The sequence below is a fragment of the Poecilia mexicana genome, unplaced genomic scaffold (genome assembly GCF_051168715.1).
Source record: "Poecilia mexicana isolate PSO_F unplaced genomic scaffold, ASM5116871v1 scaffold_19, whole genome shotgun sequence".
Lineage (NCBI taxonomy): Eukaryota > Metazoa > Chordata > Actinopteri > Cyprinodontiformes > Poeciliidae > Poecilia > Poecilia mexicana.
Genome location: NW_028263388.1, coordinates 14,270,052 through 14,297,885, shown reverse-complemented (window position 1 = coordinate 14,297,885; position 27,834 = coordinate 14,270,052). Strand labels below are relative to the sequence as shown.

Here is a 27,834-nt window from a genome sequence, read left to right as displayed (position 1 = left end):
CCTGAAAACATTTTTCATTAATTAAAATGGGGTTGCGCTGCATTGTACATAGAAACATTCAATTAGCAGTCACGTCCCTTTGGTTGTTTTAGACTGAGCCTCAGTCTAAAAATCGACGCTACGAGGATTTAGCTTCTTTATTTGTGTTTCGGTAATGCTTACTGTATCCTTTGACCTTTTTGTTGTTTTCTGTGCTCACACTCACACTCATATGTGATCAATTACCTACGTCACCGATGTACTGTGTGATGTGCACCTGTGTGCTAAGTGACATAACTTATAGCTGTTCTGTGAAGCTTTCCCTGGTTGGTTAAAGAGCCAATCAGCAAGCAGGACACAACTGCAAATCCGTCGCGATACAAGCAACTGACTCCCACATGGTTTTGATCCATATTCAAGCATATTCGTGTTTTATATTGGTCTAGTAAATTTAATTGTCTTTGGCAAAACTTGAAAAAAGATGTTTACAGATTCTCTTTGTCCAATAAGCCCAAAGTATTTTACAAAAGGATAATTGGCAAACATATCACTGTCTAGAAGTGCAAATCTCTTTCTCTGCCTCCCCATAGACAAAGACTTAAGAAGTACCAAACTGTGAGGTAAACGTTTAATTATGTTTTTTACTCCTCCTGCACAACACATCTTTATCATTACGGAAATTAATTAAATGAGTAGAGAAAAGGACGGCCTGGAAATTTGAGCACAAAAGGACCAAAGTGATTAATGCAAACACAAGCAAAGTAGGGAAATTGGTGGAGGGAGGGCACAAAGCGAAGGAAGACGAGGAGCCTTCATCGTTTGCCCCCATCTGTGTGATAAATGGCAGGAGGAAGATCCTTTTGGTGATTTGCTTTGAAAGAACCCGAGCCCTTCTTTTCATCCCACTTGGCCATCTTGGCAAAGGCCTCTCTGCTGCTTTACACAATGAGAGCACTCCTCTTGTCCGGACAATGGATCATAGGACTGTCTTTGGCTCTGATCTGCATCATGAGAGAAGCCTGGTGCAGCTGGAAAGAATAGACATGCTGAACTAATTGTGCTGAAGGACACCTGTCTGGTTTTGGGGGTCTGCTTTTCAGTGACTAGGTATCAGTGTGAGCCTTTGAGGATCAAAAATACAAGGAGAAATGCTTAAAATTCTGATTATTTTATTAATAATTGGCAGATGTAGTCTCTTAATTACTCTGTAAAGTTATATGTATGTACGTAAATATATATATAATTAGCCAACATATAAAAGATGAAAACTTAATCTGCACAACCCATATAGTAATGGGGTTCTGACAACGTAATTATGAGACATAGTGATGGCAGCATCATGCTGTGGGATTGTTTTGTTTTGTTGTTATTGTTTGGTTTTTACCAGAGATAACTGATCCGAGTTGTTTTATTGAAATAGGGAGAGCTAAATACAGGGCAGCCCTTCAAGAAAAACTGTTAAGAGACTGCATATTGTGGATACAATGGCAATAAACATTTCAGAGTTTAAACTTGTAGAGCTTGCAAGTAATTGCTCAGATCACTGCATTTTCATATGTTAGAATGGCCTAGTCAAATTCCAGACCTATATTCAATTAAGCGTTGTAGAAAAAAGTTAACTATTTCTCATAGACTGTCTCAATCTAATCTAAATCTAACCTGTTTTTTTTCTTTCTTTTTTCTTTTTTTTTTTGCAAAAATCAATTGATCAAAAAAATAAAAATCTCTAAAACTTTTAATCAACTGCTGCAAAATGTTCCACAAAGTATTGACTGAGTCTACTTTTAAATGCAAGCCACCCTGTTCTTTTTTTTTTTTTTTTTTTTTTTTTTAGAAACAAATTAAAAATATATATTATGTTCTTTACACTTCAGTTACGCACTACAGTGTATCAGAGAAGTTGCTTAAGGTGCCGAAGTCGGGCAGGCTTTAATTAAAAGTTCAACTTAAAAAAAGAAGATTTAAAAGAACATGTATCATATTAATGTGTAAGCTTTTTTTTCCCCCCAAGTTTTCAGTTGCTTCATTTTTTTTTCTTTTCTTTTCTGCAGCATTGTGGTTTTACCCCCACAAAGTGACTAAATCTTATGTTCCCTATCTGAACCTGTTCTTGAACCAATTTTTATTAAACCAATAATGTGGATTATCAAAATCAGACTGACTTAAGATTTCCACGCGAGCGCAGCATCTCCACTGAAAAAGCAATAAAGTGCTTTGACTGTTACTCAATAGGTTATGGCAGTCTGTACAAAATGTTGACGCTACCAATGCTGTTGTTAGGCTCAAGGACTCAGATTGTCTACTGGCACTTTGTCCTCAAGCACCCACTCTGTATCCATTTTTGCATCTCTGTATGATGAACACCGTCCACATTCTCACTGTAATGTGGTTGCTGGTAGTGCATTAGAAAGAAGAGGCTAACACAGAGCAATTGTAAGTTGACTACACAAAGAGACATTTTCATGTATTCTGTTAAAAGGAGGCATTATTCTCCCTGGCAGGCAGACAAGGCTGCACTATTTTGATGCGACGGCGAACACATGCCGGTTTGCACCTGAACATCTTCTGTATGAGGCGAGAGAAGAAGAAGAAGAAGAAGAAGAAGAAGAAGAAGAAGAAGAAGAAGAAGAAAAAGCAGTGTATCTTTTCAGGGCACTGTGGGGGAGACGGTGACAGCGAGCGCAGACCTGATATATGAAGCAGAAGCGGTGCAGCAGCTTGTGTGTATACTTGTGCGAGAAGACGGGCAGGGGTGCTCAAGAGTTGCAAGTGCTGTCAGGCTTGCTGTAACACTGTGCCGGGGCGCAGCGGTGTGTTTGCATTTGCATATGCTTTTTGCGAACGTGGTTAATCACCGCATGCAAAAAGTCAGCTGATAGGATGCCAATCACAAAGTGCCTTACCTGTCGCGGCGGTGCTGCTGGTGACAGTGAGGGATGGCTCTGACCTTCAGCGACGGAGCAAGGCAGGACAATTAGGCAAACATTTCTGTTCCTCTCCTGCTCTTCCCATCTACTTACTGTTGCTTTTCAGACAACAGGCCGTGACCAGCAGCTAAGTGTTGATTGACGTAGAACCAGAAAATGGGAGATTCACCGAATGCAGATACAACACCTACTACACAAAAGTCTACACACCCCTGTTAAAACGCAAAATGTTTTGGAATGCATAAAAAAATAAATAAATAAAAAAAAAGTTAGGCCAGAAATTTGATTTAGTTTTGTTTGATGTTAGAAACGACACTTGCGCTCCTCTCAAAAAATAATAAGATGCTATACATAGGGGGAATTTTCTCCCAAGCTTTTATCATGCCTCTACCTGCATGTTTGACCACTCATTTTTTGCTTGACCATGAAAATGATGTAACTGGGTTTCACTGCTTCTCCTTTTTAACTATGCCATTGTGGCCCAAGGTGGTCTGCTGTGCCCAAATAAAATTTTTCAAGTAGGGTTTTGTGCGCCTTACTCTGTGTAAGGGCGGACTGGTAGATCGGACTACTGGGGGTTTCTCTGCTGGGCCGAGAAGTTAGTGGCCCACTGGGGCGAACTGTTGCGCTCGCCCCAAGCAGCAGACTGTTGTTTTGCAGTGCCACTGTGCCTCAAATGCCACATCAATTTCCTGCTCTACCTCTCCGCTGAAGTTGTGCAGTGCATGGCTGTGGAGTGGACCTGTGAACAGATCAGAAAATCTGGCTCCATACAGCTCAGCCTAAGTTAACAATTAGTGCCTGTGGTGTTTAACAGTTGTCAAACAGAAAACTTTGTCCTGCTGGTGCCTCATGAATGAACAATTCAGAGGCTCTAACTCCCCATGCAGCCCCAGCGCAAGGTCGTCCCTTAAGAACATCATGACGTTTCAGTGCAGATTTGGTGGAATCTGATTTAACTGGCTAATCTTAAACGCAGTCATCGATAATTGGTTATTATTTGCCGACATATATTTGTGAACAAATCGAGCTCAGACACAAAGATTAAACTTGCATACCTGCCCAAAGCCATTTTCTGCTTTAAATTCAAATTCAAAAATGCATTATTGGTCTCAGAGGGAAATTAAATGTTGTAAATTATATTAATTCAAGATTCTTCAAAGAGTTTTGTGTTGTTTTCGAATTCAGTGTTATTAGAAGCTTGGCGGGCTTGTCTTCTTTTGCTCATTTTATTTGTGAAACTACCAAAGAGGCTCTTTGTTTCTCAAGACCTGTGCGTTTTTCCCCAAACTCTAATGCATGCTTAAAGATTTTAGCGTTCTCAAGCTGCACTAGGAAGAATAAGAATGCAACCTTAATGCAAATATTTTTAGAGAACATTTGCTAGCAATTTCAATTTCTAGTTTGACTCGGTTCAAACATTCCCCATGAAATCACCCTGACTGTTCAGTATTTGAGCTGCACAAGGTGGACTTTCATGCTCTAGCATTTCACCAGTCAGCTGTTTGGCTGCTAACATATAATACAGTTTGCTACTCAACTAGCCTTCCCATTTTTTCCTGTGCTTTACTGGATGATTACTGGCAAATAGGTGCTCCCATTAGATTTTATCCTCTAATTAAAGTGGGACCTGATCTCCTGGTTTGTTTACAACCCCTGTAATTTTCTGACCACGTGTACTGCAAATCCATTTTGGCAAAGTATTTTTTATGACTTATTAGTACTGTGTTATAACAGAAACTGTGGTCAAAGGGGGGAGGGAAGTAAATGTGCTAATTTTTATTTTTATTTTTATTTTTTTACCTAGAATTAATGGTGATCGTACCAGAGTTCATGTATCGAATTCAACAATTTAATTTCCTATGTGAAAGACGAAAATCCATTAAAGAAAAATTACTCAAAGGATGGCGCTAAGGGCTGCTAATACAAAGGGAAACAAATGGTGGGAAGGGGGCAACAGGTCACTGATAATAGGAAGTGGAGAACGGGCTTAGGATGACTAAAGGGACAGGTGAGGCTCTGCATTTCTCAAAGGTGGTGTGATCTCATCATAAACAGGGCTGGGTGTGGGACCTTTGATGGATGGTCCAGCCGCGGCTCTGTTCACAGTGTCATTAGGCAGGGGACATTTGAGGCCCTTGTCAGAATGCAGCTTGTCGTACATCTGCCCATTCATCACAAGGCTGCTGTGTCACCCAAAATGCCTCAGACCAGAATTTCCCAACTGTTTGTAGGCAGGAGCTTTTGCACAATCAGTAAGTCATAGCTTCCACAGTAAGTGAATAATTTTACCATGGCACATGTTCTAAAAGTGCTCTTTAATATATACTGGAAAGATTTATTTATTTATTTATTTTTTTGCAGTGCTTTACAAAACCGTTCAAACACACTGAACGGTTTTGGTAAAAGCCGACCTTCAATGGATTCCATTAGGGTTTTATTTGACAGGCCAACATGTGCATAAGTCTGAAAAGTGGAAGAAAAAAATAATTGATTTTTTATTTCTTTTTTACAAATGAAAATTTGAAAGTTGAGGGCATTGCGACCTGTCAAGAAGAGAGCTATTGGTGATGCACTCTGCAACTTTTATGAAAGAGACTAAAAAAAATAAATTGTCGAAAGAAAACCAGAGCAAATTGTTAACAATTTGCTACTAGTCATGTCGGGGACTCAGCAGACTTGTACAGAAAAAAAAAAAAAAATGTTAAGAAATCTAAGCTTCTGCCTGCAGAGACATACTCCCAACGGCTTGCAGGCGTTATTGCAGCAAAAGGTGGTTAAGCAAAGTATTGACTCAAACAAATTGACTTGCCTGTCACCTTACTCAGATTTCTTGTAAGCACTTCAAATGACCATGTGATATTTTCTTCAACTTCGTAATTGTCCACAGCTTTTTATCGGTTCTGTAGGAAAGCTGTGCGTTATTGTGCCGGTCTCTCTTATGTGACCACAGGGAAGACACATTAACCCTATGTTAACTATTGATCTGCATATCGGTAAACATACGTGCGTCCACATATATCTGGCATTTTCGGAGACCAGAAAAGACCCCTTTTTGAAAAACAGGTCAGACAGTGGAAAAATTCCCAACGCTGGTTTCATGGTTCAGAGTGTACATGCGAGCTGTGTCTTTTTTGAAATGATGACGTCATGGATCCATCTCTCGCTGCGACCTGCATGCTCCTCACTCTCACAAATAACAACCATGGTGCCCTTTGGTGGTGGTCTGTGTTTTTTTTTTTTTGTGTGTGTGCATGTGTGTGTGTGTATGTGTGTGTCGTTTGTGGCATACCTAAAGCGTTTTCTGTGGTGCTGCATCCTGTTGTTTGGACACTGGTCATATACAAAACTTTACTGTTTGACTGACTCTGTGTGACCGGGGCCTATGTTTTGGGGGATTTCCCCCAAAACACTTTTACATACATACATTGCACAGTTCAAATGCAAAGCAGCAGAACAGCCTAATTCTGTCTTGTTAACCTCCCCAGCTCTACACCCTTTAGAGAATATGAACTCTGTTCCCTCTTTTATTTTTTTGAGGAAAAAAAAAAAAAGAAAAGACTTAGTAGAGCATGTGTTTTGAGTATCCACTTTTGGAGACAGACGCCCATCACACAATGGTTGGCTTGGTTGTGGAGGTGGGGAGAAAGTATGTCACTCACAGCTCTCTCAATACCCTTCCATTTGAGGAAGCTGTCAATCACCTGAGATTCACAGTAATGGCACAGAAGTCACCAGAGAAACAGACTGAGGAGAAAGTTGGAGGAAAAAGAGGCAGAGAGAGTTGATGGCTGCCACCAATCCTTCTTCCGGTCACAGCTCCGCACATCGTTCATGTTGTCAATGCAATGTAGATTAGCATTGATCATTGACCTCGTTATTTTAAGTTTCCTGGAACTCGATTTTATGAAATCCAAATTTGGGCTTCATTGCACTGATGTGCCCAATATTTCATATGTCTTTTCTGATATAGTTGCTTAAAAAATGACCACAAATAGTAAAATTTGGTATTTTTTATTTACCACCAGAAGCTAGAAATGATGTGCTGGGTGATTCATGGGCCATGTTTAAAAATACAGAAGGAGGATAGTTTCCTTATATATTTTTTTATCCAGCAGTTATTATTATGTGTTACTATTTAATTTAGCCTCTCCTACACAAGTAATCTCACTGAGATGCAAGATCCCATTCTACTTACTGTGCAATACACACATTCTGTCCAAATATCAATAACTATTATGTGTATGCACCTGTTTGCAGTCACTTTGGCATGTATTCATTTTAATAACTAAAACTTTGCATGAAGACGCGAGTTAAAAACCTACATTTGGAAAAACAGATCGTCTAACTTTGTTTTCTTCAAAATTGCTACATCGTTCACCATATTTAGAAAAAAAAAAAAACTGATTAATGATACTGAGGCAGTAGATATAACAATTGATCCAAAGTCAATTTTGTTTACCGTATGGGATTTTATTCTGTGTGAATTAAATTGGAGTATTGCAATGCCCGGGCTGCATCCAGCAGCAGCACATGCTTATTTGATGTGTAGAAGTAGATGTTGATTTAACAGAAGCTGATCATACATAGGCTGTGGTTCTACCTGTTGCTTGTGCATCTTTTCGTACCTCAATTTTTTTTCCCACTCAACTTTACATCAGTATGCTTGGACACAACAATCCATTGCCAAACAAGGTGGCTTTTTCACAAGCTTGTGTGGTTTTCTCTGTTTGTGGACGGTGACGATGAATGTCTGCAAGACATTTGTCAAGCAATCTTAGATCTTCAAGCAGTCGTATAAGATTGCGAGTTTCACTTCTTCTATTGAGTTACTGAAATCTTTTCAGTTAATTTGACAGAGATTTCCTTTCAAATATTCCAGAAAAACTGCAATTTTGGATGGTTTTTTCACCTGAGCATTAAACACTTTTATGTGTATGCTCTCAGCAGCTCTGTTGTGGAAAAAAAAAAAAATAAAAAAAAAAAATAAAATCGTTCAGCTTAACCTCAACTGAATTTAAAAGGGAACAAAAAGAGGAAAAATAACACAACCCCAAAGAGAAATGCTATGTTTTTTAACTTCAAAACTTTTTTTTTTCTGTCTCTCTCTTTCTGGCTGAAACGCAGCCAATACTCGGCTCCTTAAAGGATGTAGAAAAAAGAAAACTATTTTCGATAACCTCTTCAGAGCCTCCTAAATCTCGGCAGCAAGCAGCTGTAGACGCATCTATCCATCTTAGCCACATCTTGTTCTTTTATCCTATCTGCTGATGATAAGTTACACACAGAAAGACATATCTGTCTTCACTGGCGTCATCCCAAGAGTCTTGAGCGTGCTTAAAAAAAAAAAAAAACAACCTTACACAGATCCTCCTACACGTACAGAATGCTTTGTGGATTTTTCCCCAGCCTGCTACTGAACATTTGACAGATCTCGGTGTACTTTTCTGATGGGTGGCTAAGTGTGCACGAGCACTTTGCAAGAGAAAACCAAGATTAAAGTGTGTAAGGAAAACTAGGTTGGTTTGAACTTCTGAAGTTGTATTTTCTGTTTTAGCAAGAATCAAGCCCTGTCAGATGATTACATTTCAGGCTGACAGTTTTTCTTCTTTTTTCTTCTTTATTTTGTTTGTTCTTCATCAGATTGAAATACAGAAGGGATGAAAAAAAGTTAACTAGGTAATGTACTGTATGTTTATTTAAACTTTGGTTTTTATACTGTGCAAGTAAAATGAAAGTACATCCTCCTTTATTTCTAGGGTTTTACATACAGAACAAGTGTCAGATTTGTCTCGTATTGTAAATTATCAAAATTGATCCTCAATAGTACAAAACACAATTTCACTCTGTCATTATTTATTGAACAACCATTGAATTGAAAAAGATTTGCTTTAAAAAAAAACAACAAAACAGCAGGATCATTGATTAGTTCCTTTTTTTAATCATACTCTCAAATCGTGGTGGAGGAAATATTAGCCCACATTTCCTTGCAGCACTGTGATACTTTTCTTTTTCAGCCATTCTGTTACCAATTTTCAGATTTGTCTTGGGATAATTTTATTAATGACAGAGTTTAGCTGCTAGATGTGGCGTCACATTCGACTTGAAAACACAAAGTTATGCAGATGTTACCTTCTTGACTCTCGGCTCCCTATTTTCTGTGGCTGCAAAACATCCAGAATTCTATTTTCCCTCCACCCCCATGCTTAGTTGTTCTTATATGCTGTGTTTGTTGTTACCACATATAACACTGTGTGTTATGACCAAACATATGTATTTTGTCTCATCTATCTGAAGGACATTGTTCAAGAATATAACTGAATTATTCAGATGCAACTTTGCAAATATAAGTTGTTCTGCCATATTCTTTGATATTCTTTAGAGAAAAGAAGTTTTATCTGGGGAAGCGCCCTAAAAGAGTCTTTTCTCATGAATAATATGATCTTGCTTGATCTCGGATGAATTTCCTGAATGAATAGGAATATTGATGGTTATCTTAAATGTTTCCAGCTTCTTCACATTGTCGCCCTCCACCACACACACACACGCTGAACAGATAATGCATTCATAACGGAGTAGAGAACAATTTTCTTTGTGGTTCTATATCTGCACTAAGTCCAATTTTATTCTGCCTTGCCAATTTTGGCGGTCCTAGAGTGAAAGAACCCCATATTCTGAGTACAACATTTTTTCTCCACTACTTTCTCAAAAAGCAGATTGCCTTGCAGAGTTCAGGGAAAAAAAATATGACAGTAAACTGTCTGTCCAGAGCCTGCAGGGTCCATTGCAAGAAAATATCCCATCCTAATACCCACCCGAAGCCGATGGCTTAGAGTTTCTGTGTGCAGTGATGTAAATAAGACCCTTGTTTTCCCCCATAACCTAATCCTCGGACTTTATTATGAAGTGTAGCGAATGTTTTTTTTTTTTTTTCCCCTCCGGTCTTATAATCACCATGCTCCTCCAACCCACTTTCATCTTTTTATCCTCCCCTTTTATGCATTATCCAACCTCCCCAACCCGCCAGTAGTTTGCAGTGACCTGACTGTGTGGACACAATAAGCTGTGGCCTTCTCATAAATAATGCGGAAAACCAGAGAGTCATTAATGAAAGATTACAGATTTATTGAATAGCCAAAGTGAGGTCTCATTCTGTGACAAAAGCAACAAACACAAAGAGAGACCAAATGTAGGCCCCTGTAGCAGCATGAGAGATTATAGTAGACTTTCGGACTTCTCCTATAATGAGGTAGGAAAAGTTGTTGTTTTTTGTTTGTTTGTTTGTTTGAGTTCAATAACGGAAAGCATTTATGTTTAGTTATTATCTAATCATAGGTTCCCTTCTGGTGCCAGCTGTCTCCTTAAACATGCATAGTTAGCCAGTGGAAGCAAGTAGAGGGCATGGACCAGCGGCGATTGCTCTGTGAAAACGTTGCAGCGGGTCAAACAAAAATGTGTAAAGTAAGATAAGAGGGAGGTAATTGGCTTGCTGAGCAATAAAAATCAGAGACCTTTGTTCCTTTGGCTTAAATTAGATACGCCCTTCATTAGGTGAGTAAAGACAGGGGACAGACAATTATCATGTTTATTGAAAAGGGGGGTCATACCATTAGTGCACATTTTGCAAGGTGATAGAAGAAGACCTCAAAATTTATATGTACACAGCTCACAGTATAAGAGGAAAAGACAATATTTCCAACAGAGACAGGAATTATAAAGATGGCATGATTAACAAGAGCCCAGTATCCTGGGAAATGGTAACCAGTTGCTTGTTGTTGGAAATATAAGAAAAGCACTAATATAGAAAAGTACATAATGAAACATAATGCAAAAGGTGAAAATGTATGCAAGGGACCACTCAAATGTTTTTATTATTATTATTTTTTTATTTTTATTTTTATTTTGTCACATCACAGCAACAAACATCTGCTTTCTGTTCCACCAGATCACAGAAATGTAAAATAAAGACAAATGAAAGACATAAAAACTGAGGTTCATAGAATGGAGCAGAAATAACATGCATTGTGCCTTGAGTGGGGAAATTCAAGTGTATGAGACGCAAAGTGCCAGGCAAATAGAGGGATGCAAAATGACATAAAGGTAAAAATATAAAAACAGAAAATCCTAAGAAAAGATGATACTGTAAGGTTGCATTTCCAGTATAGTTTAAAAAAATACTGAATAGTTCATTCAATGAAATTCAAAGAAATTATTCAGTTGAGGATAACTTTAAAAAATTACAATTGCGTGCATAGTTGTGTGTAAATGTGTGGATGTAAAAACACCACTGTCTACATGTAAGAGGTGTAAAAACTGTGCAAATACGCTTACAGATTTGCAGAAAAGATGTTCTAGAACATATGGACTCAAAGGGCTACCATTTTAGTGTTTTATTTTCGTATTTCTAAGAAATAAAAATCCCTTTCACTTCACATTGCAGTAATTCTGTTCTAATTTGTATTGGCTCGCCGCATAAAGTCTCAATGAACTTTATCAAACTTTATGGCTGTATTTTTCAGCAATCTACAAAAGTCTCAAGAGGTGTTGGTGTTTTTTTTCCAAGGCCTCGCGTAATTACATTTCCAAGAAAACACACACAAAAATAAAACTACAGAAAGACATAATGTAGCATTAAGAAAGGCAAATTAAAAAGCCCATCCTTGTAAATTAAAGCCCACTAACATGAGTGTGAAGTGGAATTGCTTTCCTCCTGCACTCTGCGGTGAACAAGTGGTGAGATGCTGGATAATGGCTTCCCCTTCAAACTACCTCAGCCATCAGTTGTTCTAATCATCCTCACTAAGTGGCAATTTGCACAATTATCCCCAAATTTCTCTTCTTTTACAGTAAGTAGTTTCTCGAACCACTTTGTTTTCCGGCTCTGTGTCCAGATCCACGTTGGGAGGCAGAGATTCAGTCTGTGACTCTTTGCTCACAAGCATCCCGTTTAGTCTGAGAAATTTCCGTCTTGTCGCACATTGGTGGTAAGATTTTGAGAGAACGCTTCATATTTATCTGAGGAACACGTCCAAAGATTTCTTGTAAAACCCAGACTATTTTATTTTAACGTGTTTAATTAATTATCACATCGTTGCTACACCAAAGCTATAAAATACACATGGCACTATCACATACACACAAAAAAACCCACACACAAATCAATCTCTCTCTAGTATGACAGATGTCTGCCTCAGTGGCAAACGTCCGTTGGGCTGTTTATTCTAGCAAAACTCAATCTTAAGTATGAAAAAAGTCTCTACGTGTCACACATTACACAGGATAGGAGACACAAATGAGCAACAGAAAATTGTTTGTATGCGACGGTGACTCCATGGCAACGGCACTTGCATTCGCTTCTTGCCTTCTCGTTTGCACGTTTTAGAACAATTAAATTACTATGAATGCTGCACATCCAGTGTAAGAGGATGGTGGGATGAAAATAAATCCCGTTACATGATTGACTGAGATGCAGCGATGATCCTTGAGACAAGTGTGAAGAGACGAGTGTGAAATGTGTCGTTTTTTTGTGTGACATGTCATCATCACATGAGCAACTCTTTTGCTTAGTTCATTTGCACATCGAGCTGAAAAGATATCTACCTCGTGGGTCTGGAGAGAGTTTGGCAAACACTTCTCAACACCTGGGTGTTGATAGTTTGCATCAGTGTGATTGTCGCTAGTCTATAGGTGTACGCGTGTGTGCTGCTTAGAGTGGGCTGCTTTACTTTCTATACAGTCTTTCCTACGTTCTTGTGGTTTGTCTGTCAGTTCCCAGCTGTGGCATGTCTATACATTATTGAGAAGGCAGGAACTTTTCAGATTTCTAGAGAAGAAATGCAGATAACCCCCATTTTTAACATAGAGTTTCATAATTAGGTCTGACCGTCAAATGTGACTCATTCTGCTTCGTGTACTATTGTCTTGAATGAGCATGGCTCTTTAAGAGCCAAAAATTCCTGAACATTTTCATACTCGCCAAATCTGGCAATTGTTTTTATTTATTTATTTTCACTAGTACGGCATCCTCTTGTAATTCACAAAATAGCTGTATCTCTCTAATATTTACAGTCATGAAGCCTAACGCACACACACCTTCATCCTTCATGTCATAAACTAAAAAGGGTCTTATTATTTAAAACAGAACTTTTGCTGCATCTTTCTCCAATTTTAAATGCAACATTTTGACATTGATTTCTTGAATTGTAATAATCAATAATCATATCCCCTCCTTTTATAAAGGTTTGTGATTTTTTTTTTTTAAATATTAGACAAAGTATTTTATTTTATTTTAATTTTTTTTTTCAAATTCAGAAATAATGGAGGAGTGGAGAAGTATCAAGTTCCTAGTTGACTCTTCATTCCTTTGAGGTTGTTGTTCCCACTTCCTTTTTTTCCTTTTCCTGTTCCTTGGTTTTAATTTCATCAAGTGGTCTTCTCCCTGTTAATAGGAGTTACTGTGCTGTCTGTGGCTATTTCAATAAACAAGAAATTGAACTGGTATACCCAGTATACGAATAAAATTAACATGGAGTTTTTCTTGTTTCATGAAACTAGTTACCGTTCATTCCGGTCTCATTTATGTAGTTTTCTAACAGCACTTCCTACCAGCTATGTACGTTTAAGGAGTCTAAGTGTTATAACAAGGCACCACTTACTTCCAGCACATAGATTTTTAAATTAAAGCACCTAAACAGAGCAAAGCTACGTAATATTATCTTTGTTTGTGTCATGCAGCACTTTTAGTCATATGATCCTGACACATGAGCTGCCTCTCAGCTTTGTGTCCCACATTACAGGAATTGATTTGCCTTCATAATCATAATAACATAATATGCTCAGTGTACTGTGCCGCACACTCCATCGCTAAGGAGATTTTTATTTCTGGATCTTGTGGGAAATTAAACCAGCTTGGTCCTGACTTTGCATGCAATCACAACAACACACACTCGCGCGCGCGCACACACACACACACACACACACTTGTATAAAAATTCACCAACAGAGGAGACAGGTCTTTGTAACCGAGACTGGAAAGCTTATATTAGCTGCGGTAACAGGTATACACTTTCATTTTTACAGCTAATATTTACCATATTTCCTCTGCGGTGATACGTTTTTTTCTTTGTTTACCTTTTCCCTGGTTGTAGGTCCTGTTGGTTTGAACCCTGCTAGCTGAGTCAGATGGGTGTCATTTGTACAGTACATTCTAAAATCGTTGGCCAGTTTATTCTGCATAGAACCACGAAATTACTTTTAATACTTTTAAAATTGAGCTGAATAAAAAAACCCAAAAAACCCTGAAATTAAACATGCTTTTTTGTGCTGACATTGGAATAGTTTAGCTTTGGAAGGTAAGTGACAGAGCCAGCCTATTACTATTAATAAACTTGTAAAATCACAGCATCTATCCTCCTAACCACTCCACTAAAAGACTTCTCATATTTTAGATTTATTGATTTTTTATTTTTTTTTTATCCAATACGCAGGTTCTTTTCCCCCATAAATTGTGTAAGAAAAACAGTAAAACAGAGAGAACATTTACATTTTTGTGCAAACATGGCAAATAAGCATTTTATTATTCATAGGAAGTTATTGTAGTGAATTTCATGTCTGCTGTAGGCCAGTGAAATCCAGTAATTCAATCGACTCTGTCTCTGAGGTAATACGACTATTGATCAATCAAACTGCTTCTAAGGTTCAAAACCAAGTTTTGAAACTGCAGCAGGTTACAAAATACAATTAATAAGGAGTAATAAAGCAATACATACGAAAATACAACAGAATATATATATATATATATATATATATATATATATATATATATATATATATATATAACTGTTTTTTTGTTGTTGGTTTTTTGTTTTTTAATGGCAAAACAACATTCTGGTACTTTGGGATGTCTCGACTTGGCTGATACAGAGGCGCTGTTGATATGTTATTGAAGTTAATAAAATTTTGATTTTTTTTAGCTTGACAGTGCTATAAAATAATTTCATGAGGATTAAACTGATTTACATTGTGGCAGACTTTGATGCAGGTGTCACGGGCTGTTTCTCAAGGTAGGATTAGAAAGTGATGCAAAAGCACCATTAAGACATAAACATAGCTGTTAATTGTGCTCCTAGGAAATTTTACATTACTTTCAAGCATGTTTAGTGAATCGGGAATGGGCAGACCTTGCGCTCTTTCTTGCTGCTATGGCTTGACCATTAATCCAAGACCCGCCATCGTATTCACTTGCATGTGACGTTGAAAATAATTTGCTCTTTTCTCGATGGTATCCCGCCTCCCACGCCTGTGATTAACTCGATCAAGACAGTTCCAGCAGCACATCACCTAACACTTGCGGCTTTTTCGTTTCTACCTAGATATGTCTTATTTAACACATGCAGTCTTTAATGCACTCATTTCTTGCTTCCTCTGATGTCCTTCAGCCCACCAGGATTGAGCTGAGATTCCACAGGAATTATGCTAACAGCTGGTATTTGGCTATGAACCATATTTTCCACAGATCCCTACAGCAAAAGGGTGATCTACATACTGAAGAGTCTTGGCATGAAGGGGTTTTATAAATGTGTTCCCTCATTAGTCATTCAAACTGTAATATTGTGTTGAATTTGAAATAACCTCTTTGAATATCTGTAAATCGGCATTGAGCTAGTACAATTTCTCTTCAGTTTTTTCTTTTTTTAAGAATTCCTACTTTCAGCAGTAAAGCCAACAGTTGTAGGTAACAGTGTAAGTTTTCATGCATACCAGTTTATGTCCAAGTCACACTATTCCTTCTACATTCTTCAATTTTTCCCCAATGAGTTTATTAGCAAAAACTCATTTTGAATTTGTCAACCTAATCCCTTAGATCAATGTTTGTTTCACAAAATAGATTGCCAAAAGATTGTGGTTAATGTAAAGTACACTTGTCAATCTTTTTTTTTTTTTTTTTTTTTTTTTTTTGCATGTAGATCGTCTGCTGCTGAGTCAAATTATTCTGACCACAGCATGTTGTGGCTTTGGACTGATAAAGACCAACATCTTGAAGAAAACGGACCAGTTTTGTCGTAGGACGGTTTTCTGTCTGCTGCAGAGCCAGAGACAAGGAGGAGAAGTCATTACTGAAGCATCAGTTTACCAGAAAGTGCTAACATTTGTTCATGAAAGCAGAATGGCAGTCAACTGATGAGTGTACAATAATTTCAGTCATATGTACAGTTTATCTGCATGTTGGGGGGGGAACGGCAGCTGGCCTGCATTTGATTGTCTCTTAGGGAACCGTAAAATATCAGACAGCACTCACCACACGCTCGTCTGCCAAACCCTTCTCTCAAGTATGCAGCAGATACACACAGAAAATTTACAGCTCTGTGCTGACATACATATTCAGCCACACTTTGGAGCCATTCCCATCCAGTGTTCACACTCAAACACACACGCACACACACACACACACACACACACACACACACTCGGCGAGAGGGCCAGACCAGTGTGCTAAATAAAGACAGACAGTGGAACAGATTTTCACACCCAGCGGGACCATTAGCAGCACAGTCAGACCACCAGCAAACTTCCATCCTCATCAGCATCACAAACACATTTTGACACCTGCCATCAAAGAGGAACACACATTGCGCAAAAAATAAATAAATAAATAAATCACATACATACACTTTTCCACTCACATCCAGGCATGCATTCAGGGAGCACATTAGTATTCGATGCATAGCTCGTTGGGACTGCCAGCAGTTTGTCTGTATGTATTGTGGGGCCCCCAGGCTGTACCTGAAATATGTTTGCCACGTCCGATGGCGCCGGTCCCAGGAGGACTGAGCGAGGAGGGCGATGGATACACACGGGCGCCACCGCGGCACCGCGGTCCTCGGGGAACTGGAAAATACTTCTTCTGTGAAAATTTCCGAACCGCATTTTGCACTCAGTGTGCGCCGCCTGGGGAAAACCCATCAGCGGTAAAGCTGGTCAACTTCTCGGACATGTTTGGAGGATCTTTGGTACACCTACTCGCGCAGTGTGGCACGGCGCAGACCACCTCTGAATTTGGTCTGAGAAAAGGAAACGTTGGCTCCTGGTGAGCAAGTTCAGGTCACCCAAAATGGATGTTAATAAAGCAAACATAATTCCTCTATTTGTGAAGGATTTAACTTTAAATAGCGGATCTGTTTATTTATTTAATGTAAGTTATGGATTCATCCGGCTGCAGGATATTAAAAGGAATTTAAGTTGACATTTTAGATTTAACCTTCCCCAGTGTTCGGTATCTAAACACATTATACAGATTAATTATACACAGACCTATGTTTTCAAGCCTTAATTTACTGTATTTAATTATAACATTCCATTTATATATATATATATATATATATATATAGTATATAGTATGCGAGTATATGTGTGTAGCTTGTTATTTTATAAAGTGCCTCTCCAAGTTATAAATTCTCACCCAGGGTCATGCATTTGTACCTGAGAGCGTTCTCATTAATGAGTGAGCTGATTTAATAGACCGTGTTCTGCAGAAGTGGTTGTGATGGTGACACACTAACCTGTGCATGGGGCGCACAAACTAACATGTCCCAGCTATGAGTCGACCTGGGCCACGACCGCTGGGAGAATCCTCCAGGCTGAGCGGCATGCAAATGAGCCATCCCTGCCATAAGCTAATGCGTATGTGTTGAGAAGGCAGCACACAGGGAAGAAGTGGGAGATTACTTTGAAATAAGTGCATTAGAATATGCTTTGCTTTTTCAAATTGGGAAATGTATAATGACATACTTGATGTCAAGTCTTATTGTGAATGTGGATAAACGCATTTGGGGAAAATATTTATTTCGAATACCTAATTCTAGAATTTAAGTGCCATTTTCTGACAGGCTTGTTTTGTGTCATTTTATGAACAAATTTAACCTTCTTTTACACCTTACACGTTTTTTTTTTTTTTTTCTTGGAGTATACTGCAGTAATGTTAAAATTTCGGTTCAGCTTTTCAACTTTTCACTGATGGCAATCTGGACAGTCTTTTCCCTCTTTGCCCCAAAAGGACGAGATGTCTATGATTTCCAAAGAAAACAATTTGAAATGTGGACTCGTCAGTCTGTCTCAGATGAGATCGGGCCAAGAGAATCCAGCGTTGTTTCTGGGTGTTGTTGACATGCGGCTTTCGCTTTTGACGGTGGATTTTTAACTTGCACGTTTGCACATAGTGATGAACTGTGTTCGGTTTCCTGAAATGTTCCTGAGCCCATGTGGTAAGATTGGTTTTCAGCCTTGTCGCTTACTTGCAGAGATTTCTCCAGGTTTTCTGAATCTTTTGATCATATTACGGACTGTAGATGAAGAAATCCCCTTTTGTTTTTTTTTGTTTTTTTTATTTATTTATTTACTTTTTTTTACAGTTGTAATGTTGGGAAACATTGCTTTTAAAATGTTGGACTGTTTGTCCAGTTTTTCACAGTCTAGTGAACCTCGCCATGTTCTTGCTTGTGAATTACTGAGCTCTTTGTGGATGCTCCCTCTATATCCCACCCGGACACTCGCTTGTTTCCAACTGACCTGGTAATCTGTGAAATGTTCCAAACAAGTGTTTTTTGACCATTCCTAAATTTCCCAGTCTTTAGTCGCCCCTGTCCTGAACGTGTTTCAGGCATCAAATTCCAAAGGAGTGAATATTTGCAAAACATTTGAACATTAAATATCTTTAATATGATGAATGTAGTATTCATCATATTCTGTTCTTATACATATAAGGAAAGACTGTGTGTATTTCTATATGTCTATATATTTACATGAAGTTATGTCAAGTCTTATTGTGAATGTGGATAAACGCATTTGGTAAGATATTTATATCGAATACCTAATTCTAGAATATAAGTGCCATTATCTGACAAGTTTGTTTTAAACTTGTCAGAAACAAACTCGTCACCCTATAACATTTTATTAAGTTTTATAATTTTTCAATAGAGCTTTTCCAAGCCTGCTGTCTATTTTGGATGGTCACATGAATTCACTTTTCACACAGAAACAAGATTTTCCTTTAATAAAATGCTCTTTTTTATTGAATTATACAACAACTAAAAATGATTGATTATGGTCTAATTATGTTACATTACAAACACCTTGCATATTAACTAGGGCGTGTAAGCAATGCATTAATTGTCTTCCATCATTTGCTTCTTTTTCTTGTTTTCATTTTATGTTTGTGCTCATTTTTGCCGCACTTCAGTTGTCCATTCTCTTGCTTTTGCTCTGACTGAGACCTCGCTCCACTGGTGGGCTTTTTTTTCCGTTTTGACTTCCGCTGTGTGGAGGCTTTCTTCGTGTTTGACTAGCTCAGGGGATCAGAATTTCACAGAACAGAGCACTTTCAGAATGGCAAAGGGCCCAATTTTGAACTAAAAGAACACAAGGTAGCAATGCGAGCTGAATCTGATGGGTCAATATGTTGTGGTATTTTATCGAATCTGATCCGTCTGCTTGTAGTTTCTATAAATATTTATTGTCATCACACCGGGGTTGCAAAAAGTCAGGAGTCAAACCAAGGAGCGTCTAACGAATATGCTTCAGTAGGTTGCTGGAGTTTATGAATATTCAATATTAATTCATGGAGATAAATATGCTTCTTCTCTCGTTTTGATATTTGTTGTGTGTCTTTGATTTATGACCCACGATTACATTTTGATAGGAGCAGATGAGTTCACAATCAAAGAAAAAAAAAAAAAATTACGGTCTTTGCAGCTCCTCTAGAATGACATATAAATAAATCTGGATGGTTCATAACTTTTTTTGCATAAACAGCATCCTGTTAATTAGGTTAAGTTTACAGAGTATATACTGCAGTCGCGTGCAAAAAGTTTTTCTGCCTCTTCATCCACCAAAGAAAATAAAGTTGAAGTTCTGTTTTGTGTCTGAAGTAAAATAGTTTCTTAGACCATCAGATTCTTATTTGAAAGGTATTTTTTGGAGAGGTCTCATTGCTATTGTTCCAGGACATTTGGAGCAATATCAGACAAAAGTATCATAGACTCTTCACCATGCTTAACAGCGGGCATGACATTTCCTCATGGACGTTCTTGGGTTTTATCCCTCTTTGTCACATCCAGGTAAGCCCATAAATGTATCCACCTCCTGGCAATATGCAGAGGAAGATGTAAGAAATGTGAATAAAAAAGCGTTAAAGTCATCCGCTAAAGTCTGACATCATAATTACAGCAAAAATCTACATAATATAGAGTCCGCCAATGATTGAATTACAGTTACTGCAACTGTTTAACTTGTAGAAATATATTTAGGTTTTCAACCTTCGTCAAAACATGAATGGAAGTACTTGAACAATGTTCTAGTTTACTCCATTTTGCGTCATGAATGTGCCACACCAGAGAGTCCTGCCACTTTCTACATGGTTCTAAATGTGATGTTGAGATAAATTGCCCCTTTTATGTTGCCAAACATGGTTTGAATTGGGGCCCTATTTATTTAGCCATCCAGACTTCTATAAAAGTGTTTTGATGCCTTCACTTGTCAGGGCCTGAGGAAATGCACTTGTGTGAAGAGAATAATTTACAACCAGCAATATTTCAATTGCAACACAGCTGAAATATTTTTAAACTTGCAGAGCCATATCACAGCAGCAGGTTCTGAATTTTAATTGATGAACAAATACAAGAGGGATACAAGTCGTGATGGAGAATTGTCATTGTTTTCTGATCTACATTTCAGAAACTGAAAACAGCACGTCGAAACACTTAAACGCATTAAAATATCCAGAGTGAACTGGTCCTTATATCCTGCTGTTTCATCTTATAGGAACCCATTAAAATAAAGTTCATGCTCTTATCAGTCCACATTAGCGGAGGATGAGCTGTGATACAAACTACGGCCATACAAAATATCTTACAACCTTCAAAGAAAACTGTACCCTACAGACGGCTGTGCGTTTAATTTCCTTTTAGAAAGCGGTGGAATTAAGCCATTACTTCCACAAGTAGTACATCTAAATCTATAACTGGTAGAGAGGCTTATAAATCATCTTTTGTCCCTCACTTTGTTTAACTTTCATCTCTTATATTCATCCTCTTTCCTTCACTCTTATCCTTCTACCTCCAGTGAATTTTGCCGAGGCGGGATAGAGGAACCAAATATCAGCACCATAGATCATTTTGACAGTTTAATTTCAATGCCTGATTATCAGTCAATTTGATAATTATACTATCCAACCATCCAATTAATGTGTTCTATATTTACAATGATGATCAAGTAAGCTCTCCATTTTTACACCGTTTATAAAGGATGAGCTATTGGAACCAAGAGGGAGGCTGACAGCTTCCCTCCGAGGCGCCTTTGATTGAGATATAAAAATCGGCGTCGCCGCGTTCGCGCCCTCCAGAGAAGTTCCACCGGCCTGCCTCCACCCGTGCCTTCACACTCAACAGAGCATGTTGGGGGAATCGCAACAAGAGGGGAAAGACGGAGCGAAACGGAGCAGAGTCAAAAGGATGATCAAAGGATTTCACACCTCCTCCTCGGCGCCTCTCCTCTGGTGTTTGCTTCGGCGCAGCTCAGAGGGTGAGTGGTGCGCTGTGCCAGTGAGTTACTGACACAGAAACACACGGAGCACCAAGACGCAGGAACCGGCGCTTCATGACTTCACGCCTCGCTCGCTCGCTCTCCGCTGTTAGCCGGGCGTCGCGGTCTCTCTGTGAGCGAGTCAAAAATCAAGCAGCACGAGCAGCAGTGCATCGTGGGGGATTAAGTACCCGCAAATGGGACGTGGTGAGGAAGGAGTTTTCGTCTGAAGTGTGAAAGGCTTTTCTAATGCAAGATGCAATGAATTTTATTGGGGTTTTATGTGATGGACCAGCAATAAACTCAAACAGAACTCTACAACTCTTAAGCAAAGATCTAAAAAAGTGTGGTTTGAATTTGCATTCAACACCTCAAGTCAATACTTGCAATGTAAGGTCGACTAGGGTACGTCTTAACCACTTCCCATATGTAGAGACTTTGACATTTTACACATCTACTTGGTAAAATAAATCAAGCTCAGACTGGATAGAGAGTTTTTGTGAACATCAGTTGTGAAGTCAAGCCTCAGCTGGATTTAGATCTGGAAATTGACTGGGTCATTCTGACACAGGAACATGCTTTGATCTAAAGCAGTGGTTCCCAAATCTGGACCTTAAGTATCCCCGTCCTGTGTGTTTTAGATGTGTCTCCATTTATCAGGTCAATCTCACATCTTCCCTAACGCCGCCAAAGAAAAGCATCCACGGTTCCTTGTCCTGCTGCCGCCTTGTTCCACGGCGGAGACACTGCGCTCAAAACAACGTGCAGTGTTAGATTCCCACCACCTGCATGAAAGCCAAAAAGTTACATTCCAGCCCCTGAACACGTTCGGCACATTTGCTTTATGTCCTCTACATTGCTAACTGGAAACGTCACATGGAATTTCTTATTTCAAAATAGCTTTCCTCTTTTTCACTTTCCTATGTTTGCCAATTTTGTGGAGCGTGTCACTAATAGTTGCCGTTTCAACAGATTGTCCCACCTGAGCTGTGAATCTCTGTGGCTCTTTCTGCAAAGTGTGCGTGACGAGGTCCCAGGCTTTGTTTGTGGAGTATAGTTGAATAAGTTAAATAATCAACTGTAAAATTGATCATTTAAAAGGTTTTGAAAATGCTTATATGCTTGCTTTGCGTGAGAATCATGAAAAAAAAAAAAAAAATAAATGTTCTTGGTTGAGGATATCTCCCACATTGGATCATCATGTGCAAATTTGTTCCTCAAAGGAAAAATAAATAAATAAATGTCAAATTTAGGAGTGTGTGTCCTTCATTCAGGTGTTATTCTTATCAACCTTATTTAGAAGCACAATGTCTTTTTACAAACTACCCTGTAATCATAATTTTCTTGTTCCCCTAATTTTCCCACAGATGATGTGCCTCCCTATTTCAAGACGGAACCGGTGCGCAGCCAGCTGCACCTGGAGCGCAACCGGTTGGTGCTGACCTGCATGGCGGAGGGAAGCTGGCCGCTGGAGTTTAAATGGATCCACAACACCACAGAGCTGACGCGATTCTCACTGGAATACAGGTGAGTACAAAATCAATTCGAAATGATTGGAATCGTCATCGTCTACGTTGCCATAAATTGAATTATCTACCCAACCATTTTTACCGTTTCATCCATTGAGAATAGAGATGGGAGCTTTTACTCGAGATAATCAGGCTTCTATTGGCAAATACTGATTTCTGGTTTTCCTTCATTTCCACTCTTCCTGCTCTAATTTAACTTGATTCCTCTTTTCCTTTAAAGAAAAAAAAAACAACACTTTAGACTTGTTTGTGTAAGCTTTGTTTTAATCCACAAATTAAATGTAGAACACATCAACCATTGAAGATAAATAAAGTGCTGTTTGTCCTTTATAAGATAATGTGTTTGGAATCCAAAGGGGAAAAAAAGATTATCTGATTTAATGCATTAAAGCAAAATATAAGAGAACATGTTGTTTTGTTGATTCCATTACAAGATATAAAAAAAGAAGTGGAAGCAGTACAGTACACGCTTTTAAAATGCAATGACTACAAATTTTAATCAGTATTTTTGTGGTGATTGTGAGAATATATATGTATAAATTATGAATATGAATGTAATACTTTATTTACTGTGCTCTCTTTATGAAATTAGTCAATTTATGTATTTTATGACTTCTCAAGCAGTTCAAATGTGGCATATTTGAATCTCTGTGATTACACAGAGATGCAAATAGTTAATACTAAAGTCGTAGTTGATACTAAAAGCATTCTTATCCCATCTCACTTTGGATTTACAATGATTTAATTTTATCACCATGTGTTTTCTACCTGGGTACAGTATTAATTGGCTTTTTGGATTGAGGATTTGTTTGAAATCTGGAGGGAGCTAACGATTAGGGATCTCAAAAAAAAAAACAAAAAAAAACTGGAGTTCATAATCAAAGAAGCTTAAATTCCAATGGAAACATCCAAAACACTTTTCTGACAATAAATCCTTCCATTGATTAGTTTTTTTTTTATCATTATTTTTAAAAAGGAGAAAAAAAATCTAGGTACCTTTTCATGAAGTAATTTTAAAATACTTTTTTTTTTTTTCTCAAAAATTTATTTTTGTTATTAAATTAAGAAGAGCCTTAAATATAAGCCCCCCCCCCCAGCCCTCTTTAACAGTGGCCAAGTGACATTGTCCAAACCCACCGGTAACCTGTCTTTTATCTGCCTCACATCTGATAAAGAAACTCATCAAAATGTCATTTGATGAGTTTGTGCAGATGTGTGCTGCTAAGCTCTGAAACTTGTTACATTCTTTTAATAGTTCACCATTCGTTTAAAGTCACAGGCATGTCTGACTCAACAGCCTCACGGGCCTTGAATTTTGAAATGTACTGAAAGTTTAGTCTGACTCCCATTGGTGCATTTGTCTCACAGCTTCACACTGCAATCAGCTAACCCATGCCCTTTACGTTGAAACTTTATGTATTGTATTTAGATCCTGCTGATTAACGCTCCCTTTAGATGCTATACATCTATCATGTTTTAAGATTAAGCTTATCTAAAATTAATGTGATAAAAAAAAACTGTGAAATTGCATCACCATGTGTTAAACCCTTGTGTCACCTTAAAAAGTTTTGTAGTTAGTTTTCTACATTTCCACTAACCATTACAATACCGCGCATGTACATTATCAAAGCGAGCTTTACTGTTTTATCAGGCATTTGCCAAATAAATAATGACTTTCGATTTAGCTTTTCTATTTTTATTGCCTTTGCCTCACTCCTTCCCCTCCGGGCTCGGTGACCTCCATCACTGTCTCTGGAGAGGCTGCAAACAAGCAGGAGGCGTGAATGGGGGTTAGGGTAGCAGATAAACCGCCTTTAATGGTAACTGGAAGATCCTAATCATGTGGCAAACATTGCTCTTATCTTGGGCAACAGTGTGTCTGCACCGTGAGCTTCCGCTGCAGTGTAAATGGAGCACTGGAGGGCCGAAGGAGAGCTTGCCGACACACGGCTGATCTTAGCTGAGCTGCCGCGCTCATATGTGAGGGAGCAAATGAATGTGGGGGAAAAAAAAATAAATAAATAAAACAGAGGCTGGACATACAAGCAACATCCGCCTTGTCGATGGAGCACCTTTCTCTGGAGATAGATAAGACCAGAGTGGACGGAGGCGGCAGCTGGGTAGGAAGGGCAGAAGTGACACACGTACAGTATGCCTGAACGATTGACTTGAATGGACTGTACTTGGAAAAACAACACAATCCGCTGGAGCTTCAGCGCCCCTTCAACTGGGATTCTGGGTGGACGACCGAGTGGTGGAATATGTTTTTAAGCAAGCGCTCGACAGGCACGAAGCAAAGCTTGATTAGAGAGCAAAAGTGCTCATACCCTTTGAGCTTTATCACTATTTGATACATTAAAACCACGAGGTGAACCTCTGCCCTAGTTGATAGTTTTTTTTGCTAAATCCCGCTAGGCTTACCTCCATTCGTCTTTCCACAAACTCTGACCAGCTTCTCTTTCTTATGGTCCCACAACCATTTCTCACTATAATAATAATGTATTTGAAATGGTATGCAATGTTTTTTTCTTTTTTTTGTTTGTTTTTTTTACCCTGCACTGCGTATGATATGGCTTTCAGATTATTTCGATAGCCTTGTCTGTGTAGATTGCTCTTTCAGATTTCAGGTGATGGATTGAATGGTGCTCTGTGGGATGTTTAAAGCAGAGGTCATTGCTTTATAAGCTAACCTTGGTCCACATTCCTTTAGCACAAAACCCCCTACCATTTTAAGAAGCAACTTTTAATATCCAATATGGGTAACTGGAAGCACTTAGTTGTATTGGTTTTTATTTATGGGCGTCAGAGGAAAGGGGTCTGAATATAAATGTGTGGCTAACCTCTCAGATTTTTCTCTGAATTCAGAAACAATGTAACCATTATGTGATACTGTCACAGGTAATGGTAGTGTCTCTCTGTTTTAAAAGACAAAGAAAATATGCTAATATCGAAAACGGCAGTGTGTATCGATGTCCTGGTTTATTAAATAAATTGACTTCGTGATATATTACGTTGTGTACAGCTGTGCCTGAGGGCAGCCGCGTCTTCATACTCTTCCTCATTCCTCAAGTCTGCCTTTTTGTTTGTGCCAAGAGAGTATTTGAGCAGCACAGACCCCCATATTAATGAGGTTATGGATAAGGTCCCCGGTGCTGAGTGCTGCTTTAAATATTGACACCGTGCGACTTGACCTTGTGTCCTCTGGCGAGCGATCGATACTGCAAGGCCTGCGTGGGCATTATTATTCAACACGTAGGCAGGCGGGTGAGACAGAAAGTGTTCTGGAGGAGGAAAGCGAGTGGTTCCAGTGTAAGGAGCGCTGCTCTCAGGAGAGATCTGGATTAGCATTGACTGCTGTCACTCAAGAGTACCTGCACACAATGTTTGTCCAGCATTCTGCCACCTCCTCCACCCCACCCACTTTAAGCAGTTTTATAGATTACGCACCAATTTAACTGTTCAACTTTGTCACAATTATGGGATTAACATCAGAGGGGGATGATCGCTTGAGAAATAGCCTGTGCACGAGTCTTTGGTTGATCGATAAGTGTGCAACTACAGATCACTGCAGCTTTCTGTCTGGGGACTATAGGTCCTGGTACTTTGCTCGTCTTTATTCTGCCAGTTAGCCTACAACCTTAATTAAGAGAGTTAATTATTAATAAAACCTCAAGAGGTGATTTTGTTTATCAATTGGTTCTTGGCTGGATTGTTGAACTGTGAGGACTCTCCTTGCATGAGAAGGAAGCTTTTTTTTTTTTTTTCCTTTGTTTCTACTTCATTGTAGAAAACGAAAAAAAAAAAATAACATGCAGTCTTTTAATCAACAGATGCTCACTGAATGAGATGGAACAAACACAAACGGTTTGAAGAGGTTTGAAACCATAGCAGACTAAATTCATGCTGATGGACTTTTGATTTTTTCCCTTGTCAGTTTTTGAGGAGAGAATATCCCCCCCACACACACACACACAGTACAACTGCAACAAAAGAAGAGCTTTTAACCATCAAGGGAAATGAATGAAAAAAATAAATAAAAATGCAGAAAATGAGATTAACACTTTGACAGCTAAAGTAATCGAGTGTCACTTTTGTGTCTCTGGTAATAACTTGTTTCTGGAAATTAAATGTGGCGATATCTCCTGAAATATTCATTGGAGACATTTGTACAATTTCCAAATCAAGGAACGGGTAGGTGCTCCAGGCAAATATATAGATTAGTTTAAAGTCGTGCATTTGCTGAAAAGACCTACTTCAATCCTCTCTTCGCACTTTTGACTTCCCTTTCATCCTCCGTCTTTGTTCATTCTCTCTGCCTCGGTTTAATCCACTTATATGTGAACTACCATCAAGCATCCTAAACAGGTATAATTTCATGGTAGCACTGAACATATTAACACAAGTTCAAAACAATATTATTCCACGTCTTAAGGGACGAAATGACAGACCCAGCTTGCTAACTGGATAAAGATGAAGGGAAGAGCAGGAGGAAAATAGAAGCAGATGTCAGCATGTGTGTGCATAGTATTTTTTATTTATTTATTTAGTTTTTTGCCTTTCTACTTTATCTGATGAAGTGACAGTCACAATAGATTTTCAGGAACTCTGCATTTTCACTAGCAATAAACCCCTACTTATCTGCCATTAAATAACATTTGGTAACACTTTATTTGAAGGGGGGTGAATAAGACTCACATGACACTTTCATAAACATGACAACACCTGTCATGAACATGAATAAGCCTTCGTGAATATTTATGACTTTTGTCATAAAGCGTCATTCGGTAAATTATGACACTTTTGATACAAAGTTGACATTATTGAAA

The 27,834-nt window shown here is 38.6% G+C and overlaps 1 protein-coding gene across 1 annotated transcript in view; it reads left to right on the top strand.

Annotated features, from left to right (window-relative positions):
• Window positions 1-27,834, top strand: part of sdk2b (sidekick cell adhesion molecule 2b) — a 311,947-nt gene that overhangs the window by 181,317 nt on the left and 102,796 nt on the right. Inside the window, exon 2 of the mRNA XM_088000977.1 lies at window positions 22,847-23,006. Coding sequence (XP_087857103.1) covers window positions 22,847-23,006 — 160 coding nt within the window. The remainder of the gene's footprint in view (window positions 1-22,846; window positions 23,007-27,834) is intronic.